The sequence below is a fragment of the Brachyistius frenatus genome, unplaced genomic scaffold (genome assembly GCF_029030835.1).
Source record: "Brachyistius frenatus isolate BFR_SWC_R1_liver_20210118 unplaced genomic scaffold, ASM2903083v1 Contig_8, whole genome shotgun sequence".
Taxonomy (NCBI): domain Eukaryota; kingdom Metazoa; phylum Chordata; class Actinopteri; family Embiotocidae; genus Brachyistius; species Brachyistius frenatus.
The window spans coordinates 2730412-2753706 of NW_027210607.1; the positions used below are offsets into that span (position 1 = coordinate 2730412).

General features: G+C 40.2%; 1 protein-coding gene across 1 annotated transcript in view; it reads right to left on the reverse strand.

Moving 5' to 3' along the window:
* Positions 1–22051, reverse strand: part of LOC138615968 (cilia- and flagella-associated protein 46) — a 55956-nt gene extending 33905 nt beyond the window's left edge. Inside the window, exons 1-20 of the mRNA XM_069689878.1 lie at positions 21737–22051; positions 21553–21653; positions 19854–19985; positions 19345–19409; positions 18286–18450; positions 17658–17781; positions 16979–17073; positions 15965–16120; positions 15678–15777; positions 15207–15305; positions 14543–14733; positions 13708–13933; positions 13293–13410; positions 11520–11649; positions 10847–10971; positions 10497–10564; positions 7533–7645; positions 5840–6052; positions 4264–4465; positions 1349–1501 (exon numbers count right to left, since the gene is read on the reverse strand). Coding sequence (XP_069545979.1) covers positions 1349–1501; positions 4264–4465; positions 5840–6052; positions 7533–7645; positions 10497–10564; positions 10847–10971; positions 11520–11649; positions 13293–13410; positions 13708–13933; positions 14543–14733; positions 15207–15305; positions 15678–15777; positions 15965–16120; positions 16979–17073; positions 17658–17781; positions 18286–18450; positions 19345–19409; positions 19854–19985; positions 21553–21653; positions 21737–21785 — 2625 coding nt within the window. The 5' untranslated portion in view covers positions 21786–22051. The remainder of the gene's footprint in view (positions 1–1348; positions 1502–4263; positions 4466–5839; positions 6053–7532; positions 7646–10496; positions 10565–10846; positions 10972–11519; positions 11650–13292; positions 13411–13707; positions 13934–14542; positions 14734–15206; positions 15306–15677; positions 15778–15964; positions 16121–16978; positions 17074–17657; positions 17782–18285; positions 18451–19344; positions 19410–19853; positions 19986–21552; positions 21654–21736) is intronic.
* Between the last annotated feature and the right edge of the window lie 1244 nt (positions 22052–23295).

Here is a 23295-nt window from a genome sequence, read left to right on the forward strand (position 1 = left end):
ATGAACTTTCCATCTCAGGAGGAACTTCTTTCTGTGGTGTCAGCTCATTCGCTGTAGAATATGTACATGTAGCGGTATAAAATGGGAATACAGGAAGCAGTTGTAGAAATGTGTGAATTCAAGTTGGGAAAATCAAACTTGCAAGCCAGTGGCTCATTGCTCACGCAGACAACTTGACTAAGGAGTTATTTTTGTTACAGTATTTTCCTTTTAGACATTAGTTTCAAATGTTGTTGCCTGTATAACGAGGTTTAACCACAAAAAAACACCCTGCATTTAATGTTTGGAAAATGGATCCACAGTTTTGGTATTTGTGTCACTGAGTCTTTTGTTAATTATTTGTTAATTAGGTGGTGGCGTGTTGGGAGAGCGGACCAGACAAGTTTGCATGTTTAAAGAAGGTGGAGTCACACCAGTCTCACCAGTCTCTGCATTTCTATCTAACAAAACGTACTGTATGTGTGAGCAGATCTTTAATTGGAGAGAAATTGGACTCACCAATGTGTATCACATGATCTACAATAACTGATAAGATTCACAAACGTGCACAACTATTCGTGTGTAATTGTTTTAAAGAGTGTGTTCCAATTCACATACAAACACAAATGCACACATCACATCCTGAATAACTATTAATATAATATGTACAGACTTCAACTTTATAGATCTGATAACTTTTACTTTTGAAAATCAAATCTTCCTGCGTATAAAAATGCTTAACCTATTTGTGGCATTCTTTTGTATTTGTTTACAGATTGTTTGTTAAATGTGTGCGCATGGATCGGCTGACACACACCGACCGGGTTACATTTGCATGAGGAATTTTGAGACTCTTTTCACGCTCTGCAGTTCCACACATCTGCTTATACATGCTGTGTTTAAGAGCTGGTGGAAAACTGGGACAACTGGGCCTTATGTGAATTCATGCGTGATTTCAAAATGGAAAAGATGATTTTCTAAAATGACAAAATAGCTCTACAACTCGGATGAAAGTGCAGCGTTAAAGAAGTTATATGAAAAACTGTTGACATATCTGATCTTAAAATCTTTATAACCATGGAGATCTTGAGGATTTAAAGTTACATTCAATTAAAAAAAAACACAACACACCATAAATTACCAATCATCTGTCACATCCTACCCATTCTTAACTCTATAAATCCTCTAAAATAAGAAGATGTTTCATCAGTTTTAAGGGTCAAACTTGATCTAGCAAGCCAGTATTTTGAAACTAACAAGTAGTTACTAAGAACTTCAGTCATTCGTGGACTACAACAGAATATTTTATCAATAATTAGGCCCTAATGTGGATTAACAGACTACAGAAGCATATTTTCATGAATGGTACCTCATCTTTGAACACGTCCAACTTTGTGCCAATTTGCTGTTGCAAAAGCCTTTTGATTTGCACCCATGTGACCAACACCTGTTTCCTTGCTGCGATGGGGACGGCCTCTCCTGGGTTGTGGCCATTGGATATGTAAAGGGCGTGCTCACACAGCTAGGAGGAAGAATAGAAAACAATTATGAACTTAAGACTCAATCAGCTACAGCTCGGTACAGTCTCAGCAGTGTAAGAAGCTCAATAAGTAGAACATACGAGGGGCGATCAATAAGTTCCGAGACGGTTCCTGTCCAGATGGAGTGCAGCACAGTGATGCGCATGGAGCAGAAGGAAGCAGTAATCTTAGTGCACAAGTATTCCAAGTTATGTTGCCCGGTCAAAATCAGCATCTCAAACATACTCCTTTTCGAGCCATAATATCTAATTAGTTATATAACTACTTTCAGAAGACGAATAAAAATTAAAAACTTGTTTGGATCAAAATGTATGACAATTTCTATACATTCTGAAAAACAAATCCATAAGAGTTTAAGACATCCTTCACTTTGTCAGGCTGGTGGGGGGTCGAGGGCAAGACAGCTGTAGACTCCACAGACAGAATTCAGTATGACTTTGTTGAAGTCAGACACTGTATCTGACCTCCTGCTATACTGTAGACTATTAATAAAAAATGTATACCAAAGGATCATTTTTGATATTTCCTTCAAAAAGGAAACAGACAGGTTGAAATTCAGTTAATAATTCACTGATAATGTGCCTTTCATCTGAAGTTAGAGCCGATATTCAAGGTGGATCCTTTGAACAGAAAAGGAGAAAGGAAACAGGGTTTAATTGGCAGCAAAGAGAACAGAGAGATCAGACTTCAATAGCACAAAGAAGCCGAGTCATGCGAGCTACATGTGAGTGTGTATGCATGTGTGTACATGCATTGTCGGAAGAGTCAAAGGAAGCCCTGTAAAAACTAAGAAAAGTGTCCCCCAGGAGTGCTGTGATGCTTCAACGAGTCATGATATACTATTGAGGAAGAGCCGATGCTTCCTGAAAGGCCTTATATGTCTTAAATACAATTTGGTCATTTTTCTCCTTTAAATGATAGCGGCAGTAGAACTCGACAGGATATGTGGGGAAAGAGAGGAGGGAAAGGACTTGCAGCGGTCCAGTCAGCTGAGAGTCAGCTCAGGGTATCTGGTATGAACCCTAACCCTTCACCTCTTGGGTCATCGTGACATCAATTGACAATAAAAACGAGTTCTGACAAGTTAAAAGCAAACTGTGGTGGTTTTTAAAAAAAAAGTGAGGTTTGGAAATTGTACATTTTGATTTGAAAATCTAAAACTTAAAAAAAACAAAGTTGAGAATGGTTTCATATTTAATGTTCACCTTGTAATATCTGCACAAAAGATTAAAATTTGAGTTTCTGAACACGTCTTGCAAAGATTCGGCAAACTGCATTCAGAGATTATACACACTCCTCTCAATTCTTTACAGAGATTCCAATCAGTTCTTAAGCTTTCAGTGTTGGGATTTCAGACATTATTTTCACAGTGGAACGATCAGGAACTGTAAAAAGGAAGCTCAAAACACCTCAATCAGTCTGAGAGGGAACGGACAGAGGACCAATCAGGTGTGCTCCCACAAAATATGTCCAAAAACTTGATAGATTTACAACAAAACATGTCCTGATTATTTGTAATGCATCAAAGACGTAGGTCCTGCTTGTTGGAGTTGTCAAGATTACGTGTTGCATCATAATTGGATGTTTCTAAACTCAAAGGAACATTTTCTAACTTCTCTAATCAACCCAGGAGACACACTGATGACATCATGATTATTTCATGAATATTTCTAATCTTGTCCAGAAAGTATTGAGCAAAATCTGTTTTAATCATTATTTCCCCTTAAGACAGTTTTGCTTTACATAAGTCTCCAGTTATATACTTTTTTTTCTTTATGTGAGTATCTTTATGAACTAAATTGCTTTGTAAATTCATAGATGTAAGAGGTTTGAACATAAATGGATAGGAAAACGGGGGCATTTTTAAGTAAATGTGTACTGATGTGTTGAGGTTTAATGCACATTATTTGTGACATAGAATGTTTCCAAAAATGTATTGAATCAGATATTAATATATTCTGTATCTACAATTACACAGATCTTCCTGAATGCCTGCTGCAGTGCACGCAACTCGTGTGTGGCCGAACTGGTTTGAAAAGTGTCAAATAAATCTTTCCGATATAGGATTTAACTTTGGAAATCCAGTGTTTCTCCTTCGATTGGGACCTCCTGCACCTCCGGAGAGAAACGCATGTCGAGGACAAAACCTACTATATGGTTGGATCCTGCGTGAAACTGGAGGGCTTCTATTTTGAAAAGTGGTGTCGTTCGGTTTCCTACTGTGTTACTTTGAACTCAGTGACAGATACTATTGTATTTATGGTGTTTACCTAACTTATGAGCACCCGTATCTTTCCAGCTAAGTGCGAGAGGCTCTCATTTGTTTTGCAGGCGCATCGCAGGTCAGCGTTTCTGTTCTCTGATCTCTGTGTGTCTCACTGTGGGCGGAGCTAAACCTCCGCTGCACTGACACGGTGCGAAGCAGGCACAGGCGAAGGGAACGAGATTGTCCGCTCGTTAATCGATGGCGTTGAGGTCATCGTTTTCTCGGACAGGTAAATAAAAGTAATAAAGTAAGTCTACGTGTAGGAAACACCGCATATTGTTCGAACCTTAAGCGATCTACTCAGAACCGGGTCGTGGGCTACTGGTAGTTTGCAAACTACGGTTTGGAGACCCCTGTGCTATAATAATGTTTAACATTGTTTGGTAGGGACACTTATTAAGCACATTTATCAAAACATTTAGACACCCAAAGGTTCCCATTCCACAAACTCACTCCCACATACACACAGTGACGTACCCCTAATGCCTTGCGGACATCCTGCAGTGCAGCAGCGCTTAGGGAAACTCCATGGACACTGGCAGGCTTCTCCGTTCCTTTCTCAGCTCTGGTTTTGCTCTTGTCTCCTGCCACAGCCGGCTCTATGCTGTCTGGTCCAGACAGAGGCTGGATCAACCCTCGGGCCACAGTGTCACACAGAAGCACAAACAGAGTTCGGTTCCTGACAGATACAACACAGAGAATGTTCCAAACTGATGTTATTTGGGATAATAAGAACTGATAGTTGGGCTTGAAGGCCAAACATCTTTGTCGTAGCGCTTCCTGAAGTTAGAAACCGTTACCACAGATTTGGATGTTTCCTTGGCTACGTTGTCATATGACGCCACTGCATCCCTAAATTCACACAATTATTGCTGTGCCCAAGGACACGTTGGTCTGTTTTCATGAGTGTTCAGTGCTTCTCTCTAAAGCAAAAAATAAGAGCAGGGTTTAAACTGTTTCTTATTCTCACAGTCAACTTTGACTGTGGCCAAAATTATTTAATGAGAACAAGAGCACATACTGCTCTTATCAGCTGGAAAATGATGAAATCATGATTTTAAAGTTTCACTTGATTTGAAGGACTTTGTACACACATTAGTCCACCAAGAAAAGATCAAATGACAGCAAGGCTGATGAAACTCTTTCAAAAAACACTGAATAATTTAAAATATGTGCAGTCATCAGTCTAAAAACAGCTGTTTCATGTTTCTCAAATGCTGACATTTTGTGAATAATATACTTATGAATGATGAAAGTTCACATCAACAGCAACTGCACAAAATGTGTCTTTAGTTCATTGTTGGAGGATCAGCTTGGTTCTTTTTTTTTTTTTTTTAACAGTGGATCAGTGTGTCCAGTCTCTTATAATACATGTAGAGTGGACTTTAGGGATTTGGCCAAAACAGCTGATTCTGATAAATAATACAGCCGTGACAGGAGACAATGTTTGAAATAATGATGTTTCTGCTAAGAAACTACAAATTCTAAAACAAAGATGTTTCACACAGATCTTCAACCCAACATACCAAACGATCTATACAATCAGCAGAGTTTGAATATTCAAAAACAACTGAATGTAAAATCTGATCACGGTTTTCCCTTCTTTTCCTGAGTTACACCATGAATTACTGGCCAGTAATGGGTTTTGGAAATCTTTTGGATATAAATGTCATCACTTAATCATTTGATCTCATTACATATTTTTGTGAAATTTCATCGTAATTAGTGTGATAATTATTGACTCATGGCCACAAACATGTCTTGTGACATCACAGTGAAATTTGACCACCAAAATATATAGAGTTAATTATTGAGTTCAAGTGAACGTCTGCGTCAAATTTGAAGACATTTTCTGAAAGCGTTCCTGAGCTATGATGTTGACGACCTTAAAACATAATGCCTCCAGCCACAGCTGTTGCCAGCACAGAGGCATAAACAACTTTTCCAAGAACTCCAGGCCAAACACCCAAACTCTTCTCTCTAAAAAGTATAGTGTATACTGTAATACTGTAATAGAACAGAGCAGTAAGAGTGTATTAGTGACCCGGCTTACCCAATGTACTCCATGTTTTGGAGCATCTCCACCAGACTCTGGAAAGTGGGAAGAAGCCGTTGGTATTCCTCAGCAGCAAGCGAGTAGCTATTATAGTTCCACAGGTAAATGGCTGCATTTGCTACCACCCACGGCTCCATGATCTCTGCTCCGAGCTCCCCTGCCCGCAACAAGTTGGTGGTGGCGTAGGCAGACAAAGCCTGGATCCAACCTCTGGGTGAGAGATACAGAGATACAGGAGAGAGTGGGAAAAATGATAGAGAAGTAATGTTTGTGTGTGAGAGAGAAAGGTAGGATGGTGACTAAATGGTTCTGTTTCTGGTGAATAATTGAACTAAAGGAGTTAAAAAAAAAAAAAAAGTTTGTTATTTAACCTACATTAAGTTTAATTTGATGAATAAACATGGGACTCTTTTCGACCAGGTTTATATGCATGATGAAGAAATAGGAGTGGAACCTATGACAATGTCAAATACATTACATTGTGAGGTACTTGGATGCACAGTAATAACTCTCAGCTCTCGTGTTACAATATGCCAGAAGATAAAGGTAAAGCATTTTAGTGCAGTGGTTTCACTGCTGCATGTCATGTATCAGGGCATGTCAATAAAGACAATAAACTGTTAAGACCCTTGATTATTCTAATACAACCATGGCTGCAGTCTAGGGAGAAAGAAGATATAAAGCCCTATTTGGAAAAGCATACATGATATTTTGGTACAGATTCTACATGGCCCGGCTCTGCCGAGCTATTGCTAACAGATTCAGTCTTTGCTGTGATTGTATTCTGGAAACCGTGCTTGCTTGATGGTTTGCTCTTCCACTGAAGGGTGGACCAATCAGCAACTAGTCAGCGTGGCTGATGACACTGAGGCCAAGGGTTTGTTTTTAAAAGTAGTTCCAGCAATGGTGGTGGTGGTGCAGAGGCGCACAACATACATGAAGATGCAACGACTACAAACAATCCCCAATGATGCATGATGACCGTATCCACTCATGCTGTGAATTTGGGTGTGGTAATACCAGGCTAGACTCTTCCTGGGTGCAGTGTTCATTTTTCAATCTCACAATAAATAAACAAGATAACAACCCTGACTCTGATCCTACTGTATGAGGCATGAGGAGGTGGGGAAACAGCACAGTCCAGTCGAATGTGATCCTCTGTGGCGTACATCCACAACATCGAGGTCTTTAAACACATCACAGCTAATGTCTGAAGCCTTGTTGTATTCTGTGGAAATGGTGGTATGGTGTGGAAATGGTTTCAGATGTTGTGTGTAGTTCTGCTTTGAGAGATAAGGAAACAAAACCTTGTTTGGTTAAAAGGTTTGCAGTTCGAGAGATTGTGTGATTCCTGCCCCTGCTTATCTTTTCTGAAGAGTTATGCAAATGTATCCACTTTAATTCACCCCATTAGTGCCTGTCACTGAGGTACATACACACACAGTTCTATTTAACTGTACAACAATACCAGGCTATGAACAGCTGTTGTCATATTAACATTATATTGATGTTATAAATAAAAGAGAAACCTGGAATATTCAGTTGTTATGATCATGTACAACGTAAAAGCATTTCGTAGCAAATGTATTACATATTATATGCAAATCATAAAGAGAAACATACAGCGCACAAATACAAAACATTTTAGTTTTACGATGCCAGCATGTGTGTGTGCAGATTGTGTTTTCACCTGTAAATAACCCAGTGGGGATCCTCGTCAGACACGGAAATACTTCTGTCCTGTGGAGGGACAGCGGGGCTGTTCAGCCGAACCCCCTCTGTTAGCAGCTTTTGAATGGTGGCCTGAGCAAGACAGAATAACACACAGTTACTCCTAAAACCTCAAACAATAATATTATGAAGTTGTTTAGACTTGACAACTTTATAATAAAAGGAGAAGAGAAGACCTCCCGCTCTGGGAACGACAGCTTCTCCCAGCAATACAGATCAAAGAAAGACGAAAAGGTTGGCGAGCATTTTTACTTCAGTGGCGGACAACTCAGGTAAGACAAGAGGAACATCTTCACATTGAGAGGACTGTACTGCTTAAAATAATGAATTATAGCCCAAATCATCCCCAAAAATATCTCCCTGTGTCGCAGAACAAAGAGAGAGATACAGGAGGAGGGGTTTCATCGTGTGTCAGTTTTGGTGAGGTCATGTCACTGCTTCAGATAGTTTTCTTTATTATCTTCAAAGGACTGTCAAATTAACATCTCTATAGACTTAATAAAGACTTCGAGCTGCAGGCTCGATGGGAAGTGAGATTACACAGTAACACAAGCATAACAATACTTGTTAAAACTCCCAAAATGCATGCCGGTTAAAAACAAAAAAATTAAAAATAAAATAATTCTCCTATGACCCAACTTCTCCTAAAAGTGTTTTGGAACATAAATGCCTCACAACAAAAACATCTGAATCCTGAATTAGCTTTAAATAAAAACCTAGTTGTTGTGAAGTGGAGTTTCTAGTGAGGACCAAGACATGTCTCGTTTGAACGGAACACTTTTCTGTCTGAACTGCAGTATTACAAACTGGAACAGTGAACAGAACTCGCTCTTGCACCCGACATCAGTTGTTCTTCGTATATTTATCCTGCCCATCTTCCAGTTCTGCCTCGTGTTGTCCTCTCCAATCAGGATGACATCTCCCACCTTCAGCACAGTGGGTGTCTCACGCTTGTGAGCTGATTTCAAGTCCATCAGGTAGTCCTTTCTCCAGCGGTTCCAAAAGCCTCCATCTCCGGCCCGTGTCCTCTCTGCTCACGTTAGTTGCCTGAGACGGTGGCAGCATAGTCTTTGGCGGTAGAGAAGTTAGTCTTTTCCCAACCAAGAAATGAGAGAGTGTGAGTGGTTGTGGCTCTGATGCATCCTCGTGTACATAGGAAAGCGGCCTGGAGTTCAACACAGCCTCTATCTCTGTAAGCATTGTTGTCAGCTTCTCAAAGTTCAGTGGGGCCTTCCCCAGGACCCTCTTTAAGCAGGTTTTCACAGATCTCACAAGTGTTTGCCAGAAGCCGCCCCACCAAGCAGCTCGCTCTGCAATAAACTTCGAGGTGATCTCCTTGTCAGTGAAAAACTCTGAGCTCTGATCCTCTGAATGACTTCCATAGTTCCTTTAGATCCTGGTCTGCTCTTTTGAACATTCTGGCATTGTCTGAATAAACATTACAGTCCTCCTTGCCTCTTTAAGGCCAACAGAAAGTTTTCTGTAGTCTGATCAGAAACCAACTCTAAATGCACTGCTTTGGTGACAGCGCAAGTGAAAAGCGCAATGTATGCCTTCTTAGACTGACCACTAGCCTTAACATATAATGGCCCTGCAAAATCCACCCCAATAACTTCAAAGGGAGGGGACTCGGTCACTCTGTCTCTGGGTAATGGAGCCGTGGACTGCTGTGCTGGTTTCACCTTCAGTCTCCTGCAGATGTAAAAATGTGATACCATCTTCTTGACTAACTGTCTCCCTTTTAGAATTCAATACCTCTCTCTCATTTGTACTAGAGTGTATCTGACTCCAGAATGCATCACTCTCTCATGACAGCACTGAACAAGTAACTCAGAGTATCTGTGTTTTCTAGGTAGCACCCATGGGTGTTGCTGTCTAAAACTGAAATCAGAGTACTGTAGCCTGCCCCCTACACTAATAAGGCTATTCTCATCTGAGAATGGTTTCAAGTCTTTGAGTTTTGAATCTCTCTTGATGTCCTGTCCAGATTTCAGCTGGACGATTTCTTGGCTGAAGCTCTGCTCTCGGGTCATCTTCACCCAATATACTTGTGCTGCAGTGAGCCCCTCTGAAGTTAGCTCTCCCTGAATCCTTTGACTACAATGGGCATTAGCTATGAATCGTTTCACCCATGCAGTTATTCTTAATGCAGTTTTTAACCTACTGTACTTCTCCAAGTCCAATAGTGGCTCAGATTGTTCAGTGCTGGTCAGCTGTACTATAGTCTGAAACTTAGACCTAAGCTCAGTGTTCACCTCATCTGCAACACAGTCCTCATACAGTAAGGAAAGTAAAGATGTATTAATGATGACCGCATTTCACTTAGGGGTGATCCAGCATATTAGTGCACATTAGTTCACTGTCATGTCTTACTGGGACACTAAATGGTACTCAGCAATTATTAATACACATGTGCTTTCTCTACAATGACTAGTCCAAATGTCTGCAGTAAAAAAAAGCCTATTAAAAAAGGAGGAGGCTTTGTTGTCTGCAATTAGAATTTGCCACGACACTGTTCTCTCGCTCTTCTTCCATCGAGCGCCGTGAACCCTTCCAGAGCCTTTGTGGCCGCAGCTGCCTGCTGCCTGCTGCTGCCTGCTACCTGCTGCCTGCTGCCTGCTGCCTGCTACCTGCTGCCTGCTGCCTGCTGCCTGCTACGTGCTGCCTGTTACCTGCTGCCTGCTACGTGCTACCTGTTACCTGCTACCTGTGCTGCCAAGACCAGCAGCCAGCTCTGCGATTAGATCACATCACAAACCAAATTCCTTTTGTTGTTGTTTTATCCTTTTTGCCAGTAAACACGGATCAAAACTAATAATGTTCATACAGTGGGCGTGATGCCAAACTTGTTATGGTTTATTACATAATGGCTGAAAAGTGTGCCTGTGTGTGTATTAGGTGTCATGAGTTAGTAAGAACATACCTCAGCACTGATGAAGTGGATTTCAGCGAGAAGGCGCAGTAAGTTTCTCACACAGGTTTGACTGCATTCTGGAGAGAATGGACCAAATCTTAGCGACAGCAATCCTCCCTTTCTTGTATTTAGTAGTGTTACAAACACAACTATTACTAGCTAACCACTGCTTCTGGTTCACCTGTATTTCTTACTTAAAAGCACATTATACCTCATGTAAATCGGATCTGCTGTCATATTTTGAATCTGATTTACACATAAACAATTAAAAGGAAGATTGTTTTATGATCATAGCAGCTAATCGTTTTAGGAGCAATCTGTGATTTTACTGTAAGTCGTTGCATCATTCATCATCTCACTGTCAGTCTCTGAAGTCTTCCATCTTCCATCATCGTAAAGCAAACAGAATCGACAAGCAGCTCGGCACACATCCCAAACTTCCTGTTTCCTGGCTATCTTCACTAGGTTTGCCCACAACTTCATTCTGAAACAGCAGAGAAATACAGATAAGTCCTTTATAAAAGGTTGAGGTTCGGGGCTCAGCCACACACTGCATATCATCTCAAATTGTTTGTTCGCAGGGTCATGAATAACAAAAATGTGAACTTCAGAAATGGCAGGCTTAATGGTCAGAAGACCATTAAGCCTGCCATTTCTGAAGTTCATTTCTGAAGTTCACACTTTTTTAACTGTAATGATGGGGGCAGATGTGAGGAAATCAACAATGCGTTGTGAATAAGAAGATGTAATGGAGGGGTGCAGACTCTTACAGTCACATAACAACTTTAACTGCAGAGAAGGCCAATAGATCAAACATTCATTAGTATCTAATGTTCAGTAAAAGCAAGAAGTTCTAAATTCAACAAGCCATAAAAGTCCGACTATATGGGCAATTTTCCAACTGGGTTTCTGGGAAGCCTGACAACTAAACAGAATGACTGAGAAAAGTTTACACAGGTGAGAAGACATAAAACACTTTACATTTAGAAATGTATAGTCACAATAAATACATGTAAGTGAACAAACACACACATCTCTGTGCTGTCTGTGTCATTTCCTTGTCTGGCCAGGTATCCATCCACCTTCTGTACAGATGAGGAGTGATGCTGAGCCTTAGCAGCGAGCTCAGCCACTGGTCCAGGTCCAAGACTGCCTACGGGAACTAGACAATTGTTGAAGTACTGTATTATTAGTCAAACTTTATTAATACTGGAAAAGCATTTATATAAATAATGAATCAATACAAATTTCTGGATTTCTGGCTATAACACAAAAACAAAAGGTTTAGTCATTCTAATGTTGAACTTTTTCTAGGCCTCAATGATTTTCTGCATGAGAATGTTATCAATTTGAGGAAGTTAATCAATTGTCCTGAGTAACACAAATCAAAAACACAAGCAGCAGCAATCCTTTCAACCAGGGGTGTTACAGACTACAATGTAGTCAGAATAATTAGATTTGCATTTTTATTGAAACCCCTCTGCAGCAACAGGGGTATTTGAGAATTTATTTTTTAACGATAGAGGTCTTTGACTGTGAGTGGAGTGGAAAAATGCTCCAGTGTCTTTGCGCTGATCCTGGAAGTTTGAAAACGCAGTCTCATGTACGCACCCCGCACTAATGAACATCTGAGGAGCAATAGAAAATTGTGACAATATTATATGCTGCTATTAATTAATTCTTCTAATCTCAAGGGTTACTTCGAGTGCTGGCTTTGAAGCTCAGAACACAATGATTAAGTGTATTCTAGGGGATGCTTGAGGGTCAGGGACAAAAATAAGAAGTACCTCAAGGGACCACTCATTTTAACCCAGGCCTGCAGTGGAAACGCTTTGACTAGCTGTCAGAGGCGAGTTCTTCCCCGGGTCATTAGGACCGCTGAATGTTCATTTGATGCAATGGACCAAGGAGCCTGGAAGGAGTCTGAAATCAAAGGCTGTCCCCGAGCTCAGACCCTTCGTCTCCATGATCCAATGAACACAGTCGATGGGGCTTCAGTGTTAGAGACTCTGGGACACACCAAAGAAGTCTTTCTTTCCAGATCCAGAGGGACACATTTACATACAACACAGCGCGCACCAATCTGGGTCTGCAAAGTGCATGTGAGTGGCTCCTAAGGCAGCACCATACCATACACCAGGCCCACGGGACTGCCCTCCAGGTGCATTCTACTAGCACAGATCAGTCTGGAGGGGGGAGAAACTGATAAGTAAATGACTTATCAAAAGATTTGAATGGCTAACCTGAAGCTATTTTATAGTTAAACGCTAAAATCAATGAAAGCGCAATGAATACAAAACCACTAGTCTGTCCACACATTGTTTGATTTTATAATGTTGCCAGATTCTTATATTTTCTTGTTCCTCCCTGAAATGGACTGTTCCGTATATGCATAAATGCAAGGTACACTACACATAGGAGTTAAACCTTAAAAGCGAAAAAATGTCCCCTTGCAGGATAAATAAAGTAAACATCTATCTATCTATCTATCTATCTATCTATCTATCTAGCTATCTAGCTGTCTGTCTGTCTGTCTGTCTGTCTGTCTGTCTGTCTGTCTGTCTGTCTGTCTGTCTATCTATCTATCTATCTATCTATCTATCTATCTATCTATCTATCTATAGGAAAGTAAACTGGCCATTTATTGAGGTTTAAAGACAATTATGATTCTTGTTGTAGAGGCTCAGTTGGTCTAGATGTGTGTTTCAAGCTTCTCATTTCAACAAGATAAGACCTTCAGAATCAGACATAGGATGAACAAATGTAAGTGTGTCTTGAGTGAAAGTGAGGAAGATAAATCTGTACTTGTTGGGGTGTCGTCTGCATCCAGCACCATCTGAAAATAATCAGGGGCCAAAAGGAGACCGACAGTCATCAGAAGGGGGCGAGTGTCTGTCTTTTCTTGGGGCTGCATGTCCTTGACCTGAGAAAGACAGAGAAGGGTTGGAGAAGGGTTGGATGACAGAATGAACTTACACACCAGCCATACACACCAGAGTACAATTTAGAGCTAACCTGCAAACCATTTGCTTTTACTCGCGTCTCATTGAAGCTGCACACTGCATTTAAGCTATCGGTTATTTGACTTCAACACCCAAAAATCCTGCAATAATTCAGTTCTTGCGGCTATTGATGAGCCAAGTGTGTGTTGCCGTCTGCAGCTTAAATGAGCTGTTTCACTGGATCATGTTCGACAATCTGACACAGATGGGTAGAAGACCTGCTGCATGAGCACGGCGACTTTATCCTCAGGCCGGGATGATGTTTGGTGGAGGTTCCGTCTGAGCTGTAGCAGGCAGAACGCTGACGACAGACGTTCTCGTTGTCTCCCATTATCCAGCAGCATGGCTTTCTGAAGGTGAGTGAACGAAGGCTCAAGGCGCCCTTCCTCCTCTTCAATCACTGCCAGCTCTGAGTGGACTTGACAGCGAATCTCCAGCAACATACTGTAAAAGTGACACACAAACGCATCCAGTCTGAGCTAATATATTGTGGAAGTGCATACATCTGTAGGCCTGCAAGGTTAAAAACCAAAGATGTTAATAATGTTATAAGTATATCATCTTGAAAAACAGCTAAATGTTTATGTTAGTAACAGGGAAAAATACAGGAGAAGAAATGTTTCTCACAATAAATCATCATAAGTCTTTATCCAAATAATGTAAAACACATGTTGTACATGTATTGCACTTTTTAAAGAGTGTTTTCATTAAAGCTTACAAGTAATCACAGCAAAACGCACAGCGGGATCTAAAAATCTGGGACCAAATTGAAAATATGTCATCAGATTATTAACATTTTACACACAAAAAATATTTGAGCTATAATAAAACATGATAATATGATAAGATTCTGTAAACAGTATTTAAAAGTAGTGCTCTCTTGGACTTTAATGTTTAGTCAGGCCACAGCCTGTCATGTTGTTTCTATAAACTGAGCTACACAGCCAAACATATGTTCAGTGAAAAGTACGTACAAGAGTAAAGACAAAGTGAAAAGCCCAAAGACATGAACACGGAACCATGCATCATGGTGAATTTGAAGAGGCTGAAAACCTTTGCATGTCTTCCAGTACTTGGGCGACCTTGAGCAGAGGTGTCTTGATGCGTTTCCTGAGGTTGTGCTGCAAAAGGGGAAGGCAGACGCTCCACTGCGTAGCACATACTGCCTGCACAGCCTGAGGCCCCCCCTCCCTCACCGCAGTCTGCAGCCACTGATCCAGCCTGCCTATCTCCTTCAGCCGGGCCTGTGGGATATCAACCACAGATTGAGAATCTCTCTTGCAGCAGTTCCATCACTTGGCAACTGTACTTGGATTAAACTGGGCTGAATATGTTTAGGTGCCAAGTTTTTTTTTTTATGTGACAATTTCCACGGTACGGTATGAAATAAGATTACATGATCCTACATCCGCCAACATTTTTTTTTGTGTGTGTTACAGAGGAACAACTCCAGAAAATGTATCAGAGTGATCAAATGATAATTCAAATTCTTCACGGAAACTCTGACTGATGTAATTCTTCTAAATGAACATGCAGTTCCTGAAGGGAGCGACACCTATTCAGGTTTAAAAGGATTTCTGGATCGACTGCCAATAAATACAGAATCTATATTTAAATATTTGCCAATAGTTCATCAAACTTCTGCTTGGGTCCAGCGCCTGCATTATAACATGCGACGGAAACACACAGCTGATAAGTCACACGTATGATCGAGCACCTCCACACTGGCTTTGGAATAGTCATTCATCTTCGCCTCTTTCTTCAGGATGTTGATTTCACAGTTGACACATTCCATTATTATGCGTTGGCCAATGCTCTAAATAGACAAATACACATGTGATATGAAAAGTCAGTGTTCCGCAGTACACGTAAGTCAGGATGACAAATCTACAAGTTACTTTTATAAAAATGTCTTATGCCAGAAGATATTGCAAATAATTCATTCAAGAGCAAAAAGAGTAAAAAAGTGAAAGGGCTACAAACCCCTTTATGAAATAAATTCTACATTGCTGCATTTCTACTTTCAACAATCTTTTGGCTCCTGATCACGACCTCAGCTAATTAATCTCATTGTCAAGTGTCTACTTAAGGGGGATGTCAAATTCCATGTATAAATTTCCATGTTTCTATAATGCGTACAGTTACTGCAACTACTGACAGAGGTTTTAAGAGAATGTCGGACACTCACAGCCTCTCCTGACGACTTTAGCTCTTTCAAACAGTCGGCAGCTACTTTCTGATGCTTCACTTGCAAGGCCAGCAGAGCCAACTCCAGGAGGAAGGCAACTCTGCAAATCCCAGATAAAACATAATTTATACAATTCACAACCCTCCAGTACAGTAATCTGCGCCATGTACTCGCCCTTGGGATATCCATATGTGGGGGTTTACAGTAGCAGGAGGTTTACGAGGAGGACAGGGAGCAACAAGGGTAATCTGGCAGGAGATGTGATCAGAACGCTTTGGGACACAGACCTGTCAGACAGCTGGATGGGTGTTGGGTTCTGAGGAAGGTTGCAATCCCCAGGCGGAGCTGGTGTTTTGGTGAAATCCACCAGGAGACAGAAAATCTCCTCGAGCTCAGCAGAATCCTCTTTTGTCAGATTCTCCTCATTTATTTCGTCCAACCTGCTACAAACATCAGGAAAACCCATGTTTGGACAGCCACGCAAGCATCCAAGACTGTGCATTCACTTCCATTCGCCTTTTAATACACTTACACCAAATAGTGCATAAACCTCGGGCTAAATAACCGACAGTATTTGGTGCAGCTGGGTCAGACTGAGTCATGCTGTCAACTTTTAGCTGAAATAAAATGCCATGAGGAGCTCCGACATGTTGAGTACATGCCTTCAGAAAAAGATTGAAGGTTGGGTTTGTCCTATAATATGCCACACCAGAGGACATAGTGTACTATCAAATGTATGCAGGCAGCCACACAAACCTTCTTACTATGGGATGCCACAGGCTCAGTTGAGAATCAATGGATCACTGGCCCATTAACCTAGGTTTAATGTTCAAAGAGCTCCCATGTTGGCTGAAGGTGTAAAAGATTTAGGATAAAAACAATAAAAATATCCCACTGTAAGTCCTACAGTTTAAGAAAATACTCTTCACAGGCTAAAAAAAAAAAACAGACAAGTACATTTCACAAAAATTGGTACAAATCATGACCTTTGTCTAACCAATATTTATGACTCAGCTTGCTTCTATTGTTAGCAAAAACAGTAAACATGTAATCAACCACAAAAGCACACTTTCAGACACTGCCTCGCCACCACAACTGTTAATAAACCAAACATTATTAAAGCAGATCAAGGGCTTTTTTTTGTGGACATCGACAGCTATAGCACAAGTTGTTTATCTTAGCTGCAGATAGATAGAAAGGCTTTCATCATTACAGCACAAAAACAGTGCTGTCAGCAAAATAAATCCTCAGGTAACGTCAAAGAAGAAAAATGACAAACATAACAGAGGAACTTTACTTACTTTTTAAACTCCTGTATTCTGTAAATGACTGTTAAAGTAGTGCACTCCCTGCTTGTTTGAAGTAGGACATCACACTCTGACAGCTTGTGTTGTACCTACAGGGAGAAAAGTTGAAAGTTGCACTTCATCATCGTTATAGGTTTCACTAAAATACATACTGTATTTCAAGTTTAACTCAATTAATGGTATGAAAACTCGTCTACAGATAGCCAGTGTCCAGATTAGACAAGGATTAGGATCAATTTCAAAAAGAAGGTTAGGAATGGGTTAAACCGAGAGCAAGGGGGCAGGAATCTGTTGACGTGCTGTAATCTGTCAGACCAAGTGAGAATTTGAACACTGACTTTTTTTGTCACCTTATCTTGAAGTATCACTTTTGAGCTTCTTACATAGACTCAAGTCAGTCATAAAAATATACTGACAATGTCCCATGAAAATGGTGTATTTCCATATTCCAGTATTTCATGACTTTTAGATATTTAGAGATATTGACGAATTGAATGGTCTTTTGTGGGTTCTGACAATTCTGAAAATCCTAAAAACCCATTAACTGTTTAAAAATATGAGCAACAAAGGCTAATAAAAGGCAGATTTTCTTACTGACATTTTGGAGATACGTGTTTTTTATTGGCTATGTAAACTACAAAAATAACTGCCATACATGCAATATGCTGTTTACCTGTAGTGTAAAGAGACTTGGATAAAGATGTGGAGTATTCAACTTGATAAATTCTTCTGTAACTTTGGCAAAACTTGCTGCATCCTCAACTTTCCCAGAGTCCACAAGACATTTAACCAGGTGCCTGAACAGAAACAGAGAGCAAACATAAGGACATTGTTATTTTTAGTCTCCACAGTACTACATTGTCAAGTTCCCAGTTCATTACTGTATGTACATTTAGCTACTGTTCATCCAATGTAATCTATATGCCGATAAAATCAAATATAATTCCTTCATTAAGCTGGTTTACTCTTGATTATGCCAGACATACAGAGCCCTTTGCTTTTAATACCTTGGCTAGCTAAATCACTGATATACATGAATGGTATATTGTGTCTACGAACAAATATAAAACCAACATGTGAGCCCGGAGTGTAAAGGGAGAACATCATTAAACAGCTTACATTAGAACCGATTCTCCGCTCTATAGAAGAGAAAAAGGCAACCAATTAAATGGGGAGCCTGAGAGCTGTGATCATAATTGAGCTGCTGGTTAATTAGCTGTACATGTAATCACCCATGAATAAAACATGGAAATGTACAGAGTCAGCGCTGGTAAGTAAGAGAGCATTGCAGGGTCACTTGCATCATGAGCTCCGCCCTCCAAGTGTGGTCTTGGTCTGCCACCTCCTCCAGACTTTGCACCACCTGCTTGAGGGAGGGGACCAGGTGGAGGCAGCGCCCCGGCTGCAGGAATGGCTGCACTATCTGGAAGTACAGCACCGAGGCATTGAACACCATAAAGTGGTATCTGTAAGACAAAAAAAAAAAACAACAACAACTTGCAATCAAAGTAAACTCAGGGCACTGAATTATTTATATGATACACATGAAAGCCATTTCATCTCTTCTCAATTCAAACCAATTGTCAACTCTGTGTGCAGAACTCTTGTGAATTGCAAATGTGTGCGGATTAACCATAGTCCAATGAGCCACAGGAGACTGGCCAGTACAAGCTTTTCGACGTAAGATAATTGAAATGTATGAATTCAAGGCACTGTTTTAGAGAAATCTGTGTGAACAGGCTGTTTGAGTGCTGCTAATGTATTCATCAGAGAGTGTGCTGTGCTGTAGTCTGGGCTGGATGTATTAGATATGTATTCCCTTTGGGGTTAATTGGGATTGCTTATTCAGCCATTTTATTGACAGGTTATGAGTTCATTAGCAGAGAGATTCAGTGCCGATTGCTTGCAAAGGCTAACCAGTATCTCCCAACACATCTTTCAGAGGATCAAAGGCAGTTATATTTTATGATTTGTATCATTACATCTATATTTATCTACTTCGAGTCAGCTGTTGAGATTGAGAAGAATACATGCTGAGTATTATCCACCTTTGAATAAGGAGTGAGGGTGAAGCAATACGAATCATTTTATTTCAACGATGTTATTTGCAACTCAAACCTTTAATTCTTAGAATATTTTCTGTGCAGCAGACTGAAACTAACCTCTCAGCTAAAAGAAGAAAAAAAACACTCCCTGCTGAGAATATTTGACTTTCATTGCATGTTTTACAGGGGCACCTTCGAACTATAGGGGCAACTGACAAAAAATATCTGAGGCAATCGACACGACACAGCATAAATTGGTAAACTTTCTCAACACCGTAACAACAAAGCCGAGCACACTTCCGGGAGGTTGCATACCTTGGTTTCTGCTTTGAAATTTCAATTGCTTTCAGAAAATATATCGTAGCCTCTTCAAAGTCTTCCTAAATTAGAAAAATAATACAGAAACGAAAATGAGAACTTATCATATCATACAAACAAACAAAGAACAGACAAATAGATTTTGCAATAGAGGCCACAGCACCAAAATGTGAAAAGACAAAGGCCAATATTTCTGAACAAGTCTGAATTAAAATGGCAAAACCGCAAGTGCTTGTTTCCACAGCTGGGTCATCTGCCCCATTTTTGGTGAAAATAAGTACAGTATATCTCCACAGTAATTGTGTGTGTATCCCTTGCAGCCACAGAAAAACAAACACACACACACACACACACACACACACACACACACACACACACACACACACACACACACACACACACACACACACACACACACACACACACACACACACACACACACACACACACACACACACACACACAAAACACCCTTGAGGGTGAATTGTCAAATTTGCTGCCCTCACCACACTCCCAGTGGCCGGCAGAGACTTCAGCTGGCCCTGGCAGAGGTAGGCTCGACACAGAAATTGATTAACCGGCGGATTCCCTTCAAAGTACATCTTTAGACACGCTGTGCTTATCTCCAAAGAACCCATCTGAAAACAGAGAGAAAGAGATGCACAAAGGCCAAACAAAATACATATTTTGATCTCAACTGCAATTATATTGCATAAGCAGCATTTTTCCAAGTTTGATGCATTATTAAAACTATTCAGAAATGGCTTATTGTAGGTGAGATGCTCATTTATTTTACGCATGACAAAACATTGTCTTAATTGCAGGTGTTTGCCCTCAGAGTTACCCAGTAAGTGCTCTGTAAACTGTCTCCTGTTAATTATCAAATGAATTCACGCAGGATAGTTTTCATTGAATGAATCGCATTGTTAATAGTGTAACTGAAATTTTACCAGCATACTGTGAGCTTTTAATAGTGCTATGAAGAAGTGTTTCATCTTTTTTCATGCCGGAAGATCATAAAATCAGTGAAACGACTAATGAACAATGGATCAGTGCGTTCTGCTGAGGTTGAGACTTATTCAGTATTCACTTAGGCCCAAGACTAAAAGGCATTTTCATTAAAAAAAAAAAACCAAAAAAAAAACCCAACTCTGTACGATATAAAGAAGAAAGAAAAAAAAAAATCACATTATGGAGTATCCTTGTGTTTAATTATTCAAATATGTTTGTCTTGCTTCAGGACAGTTCAGTCTACATTAGTAAAAATGCATTACTATCCCCTAGTAGGGCAATAGTTAGATTAGGCAAACGAAAGTTACTGATACAAAAACAATGACATAATAAAATCTATATTAAGACTCTTCTAGCAGAAGGGCACTGCAGAGGTTTTTATTACCATGATTTTCTATATCAGTAACTGTAGATACCATCAGCAAAAAAGCCATAGTGTTAACAAGCAACCTCAAAAGGATCCAAGTCCTGCTTTATTTAGTCAAACTCAATAATCTTTCTCTGAATTCCAATGATATCAGTAATAATTTGGGATTTTCCACAGAAGAAAATGCTTACATATCATCTCATTAGCATGTATTTACTTGTATACATGAGATCCACTTTTTTTTTTTTTTTTAGTCAGATGCACATCTTTTATTCTTGGAGGCTGCTGAAAGCATCATCCCAGCAGTCATGAACAACATAAAAACACTCCTCACAGCACTTGGAAAGGAAAGTGCTCAGAGCACGTGTTTTCTCACAAACATTTTTCATACAGAGGATTTCAGCATCACAGTCTGATTCTCACCGTAGCCCAATGCATACATCGTGGCTGTCCTAAGAGCTATGTGGAGCTATCTGGTAAACAGAACATACTTTTCACTATATATGATTCTGTATGGTGACTGATATCATTTATAGTGTATAATAAATACATAGCAATCCAAATTACTCACCACTGAACATCAGTAGAATTGGTCACATATTTCACGTGTTACGATGTAGACAGTGGAAAATCTCATCGAATTGAATGTACATATTTATCCATTCAGTTTTCAGTTTATTAAATCAGTGTCATGTTCAGCCTCGTGTTCTTCGCCACACACTTTGACCCCGGTGTGTCTAAAACTGCTCCTGTTGACTAAATGGTGATCGAATAAATGCCATTTAAACGGGAACCGCAACAGTAAGTCAATCCCCGTCCAGACTCACCTGCAGAGCGGCTTCCGCACAAACGACGTACAACTCCGAGACAACACGTGGGCCTGTTGTCGTGCTGATCAAACGGTAGGCTGTCTGCAGCGCTTCGGAGTCTGCACGTAGGAAATGAGCCCCGGTAAACAAAGCATACTTTCCCACGACTCTTTATTTGTGGAGCTAATTTCATGACACATACCTCGGTGCTCCTTTGCCTTGAATAGATAGTGACGGATTTCCACGTCCATTCCTGGGGAAATGAACTGGCCAACAGGCTATTTCTTTGTCACGTAATGGAGCTCCGCCGGCCAGCGTCAAACTAATGGCACTTTCATGCTATTCGCGCGACCCCATTAAAACGCCACAGGTGTGTAACTGACGAGGGTACAACTTTTAAACCTTTAGAGAAACAACACGACCCTTCGATAATTTGGTGTTTTGATATTACCCCACTTAATGATTACTTTCTGTCATAAACAACGAACCGAATATCAACGCAAATGCTGTCTAACCCCTAACTATCCAGCCGCTGTGGTTTGCAGTTTGGGAGCGTTACTAAGCAACCGGAGACTGGGCTTGTACTACGGTACACGAATGGGCCAAAAAGGTGTAATTTTGCTTTTAAACTTTCGCATAGTTTGCTTGATGAACTAGCTTCATTACGATATACTGACTATTAGTTAGAGATAAACCATTTACTGTAGCCTCCATATACAAAATAAAATAGGCTCCACTGACATAAGTGTTGATGTTGGATCAACATGTTTATGTTTTTATTTTAAAATGATATGAAAATCGAAAAAGATCAATATAGAAAATATAACATGACAACAATCTCTTTCTCTTATAGACACACAAAGACCCCCCCCCCCACACACACACACACACACACACACACACCCCCACACACACACACACACACACACACAAACATACACACAGAGCCACAAAAAGCACCTCCTCGTGCTTGTGGTCCCAACGCTTCTTAACTTCAAAGTGCATCATTAGAAATCAGGCCACTCAGTGTGTAAATAAAATGTATTTGGTCAAACCAAATACTGCTGTCGATGTTACATGGGTCTAAGTAGTGAAGCAAGGCAAACTGCTGTGGCTCGCCCTATAACGGACTCGGGATTCCTAGTTTGAGGTTTAATTGCCAGAATCATGTATTACCTGTCAATATTTCAAACAGCACAGATAGCTCCTCGGTGGCCCCCAAGCAAATTTGTTAAGCAGTTCATCGTGGGATCCGTCTAAAAATACACACAAAGAGAGTATTCACCCTTTGGAATGGCTTAAAGTGTGAAATATATAATTATTTTCTGAATGAGATTTTTCCTCTGTCACTTGACCTACTTAATGGTTTGAGTTGGTGCTTTTATTTGTTGTTTAAAATTTCACAACAATCATGCCATTGCATATACATTTGAATTTTACTGTTTGCTTAATGGCTAAGTTGCAGAGAGAGAAACAACTCTATGCTGAATTTCTGGATATTCCAATAACATATCTACGCTTGTATCACATGCAGTTAGATCTTTGTATTAATGCACTAATTTCACATATTAGTGACACAACCATAGGAATTATCTAATTTCAACATATTGAGCCCAAATATACACCCACTATACTTTCTTAAAATTGAGATATGTTTGTTTTGTGTTAGTTATGTATTGAATTCCTGGCAGAAGACGGTGTGGCTGGCTTCACAAAGGCATCAGCCAGGCAATCTGGCCAACACAGATGGTCCTATATGAT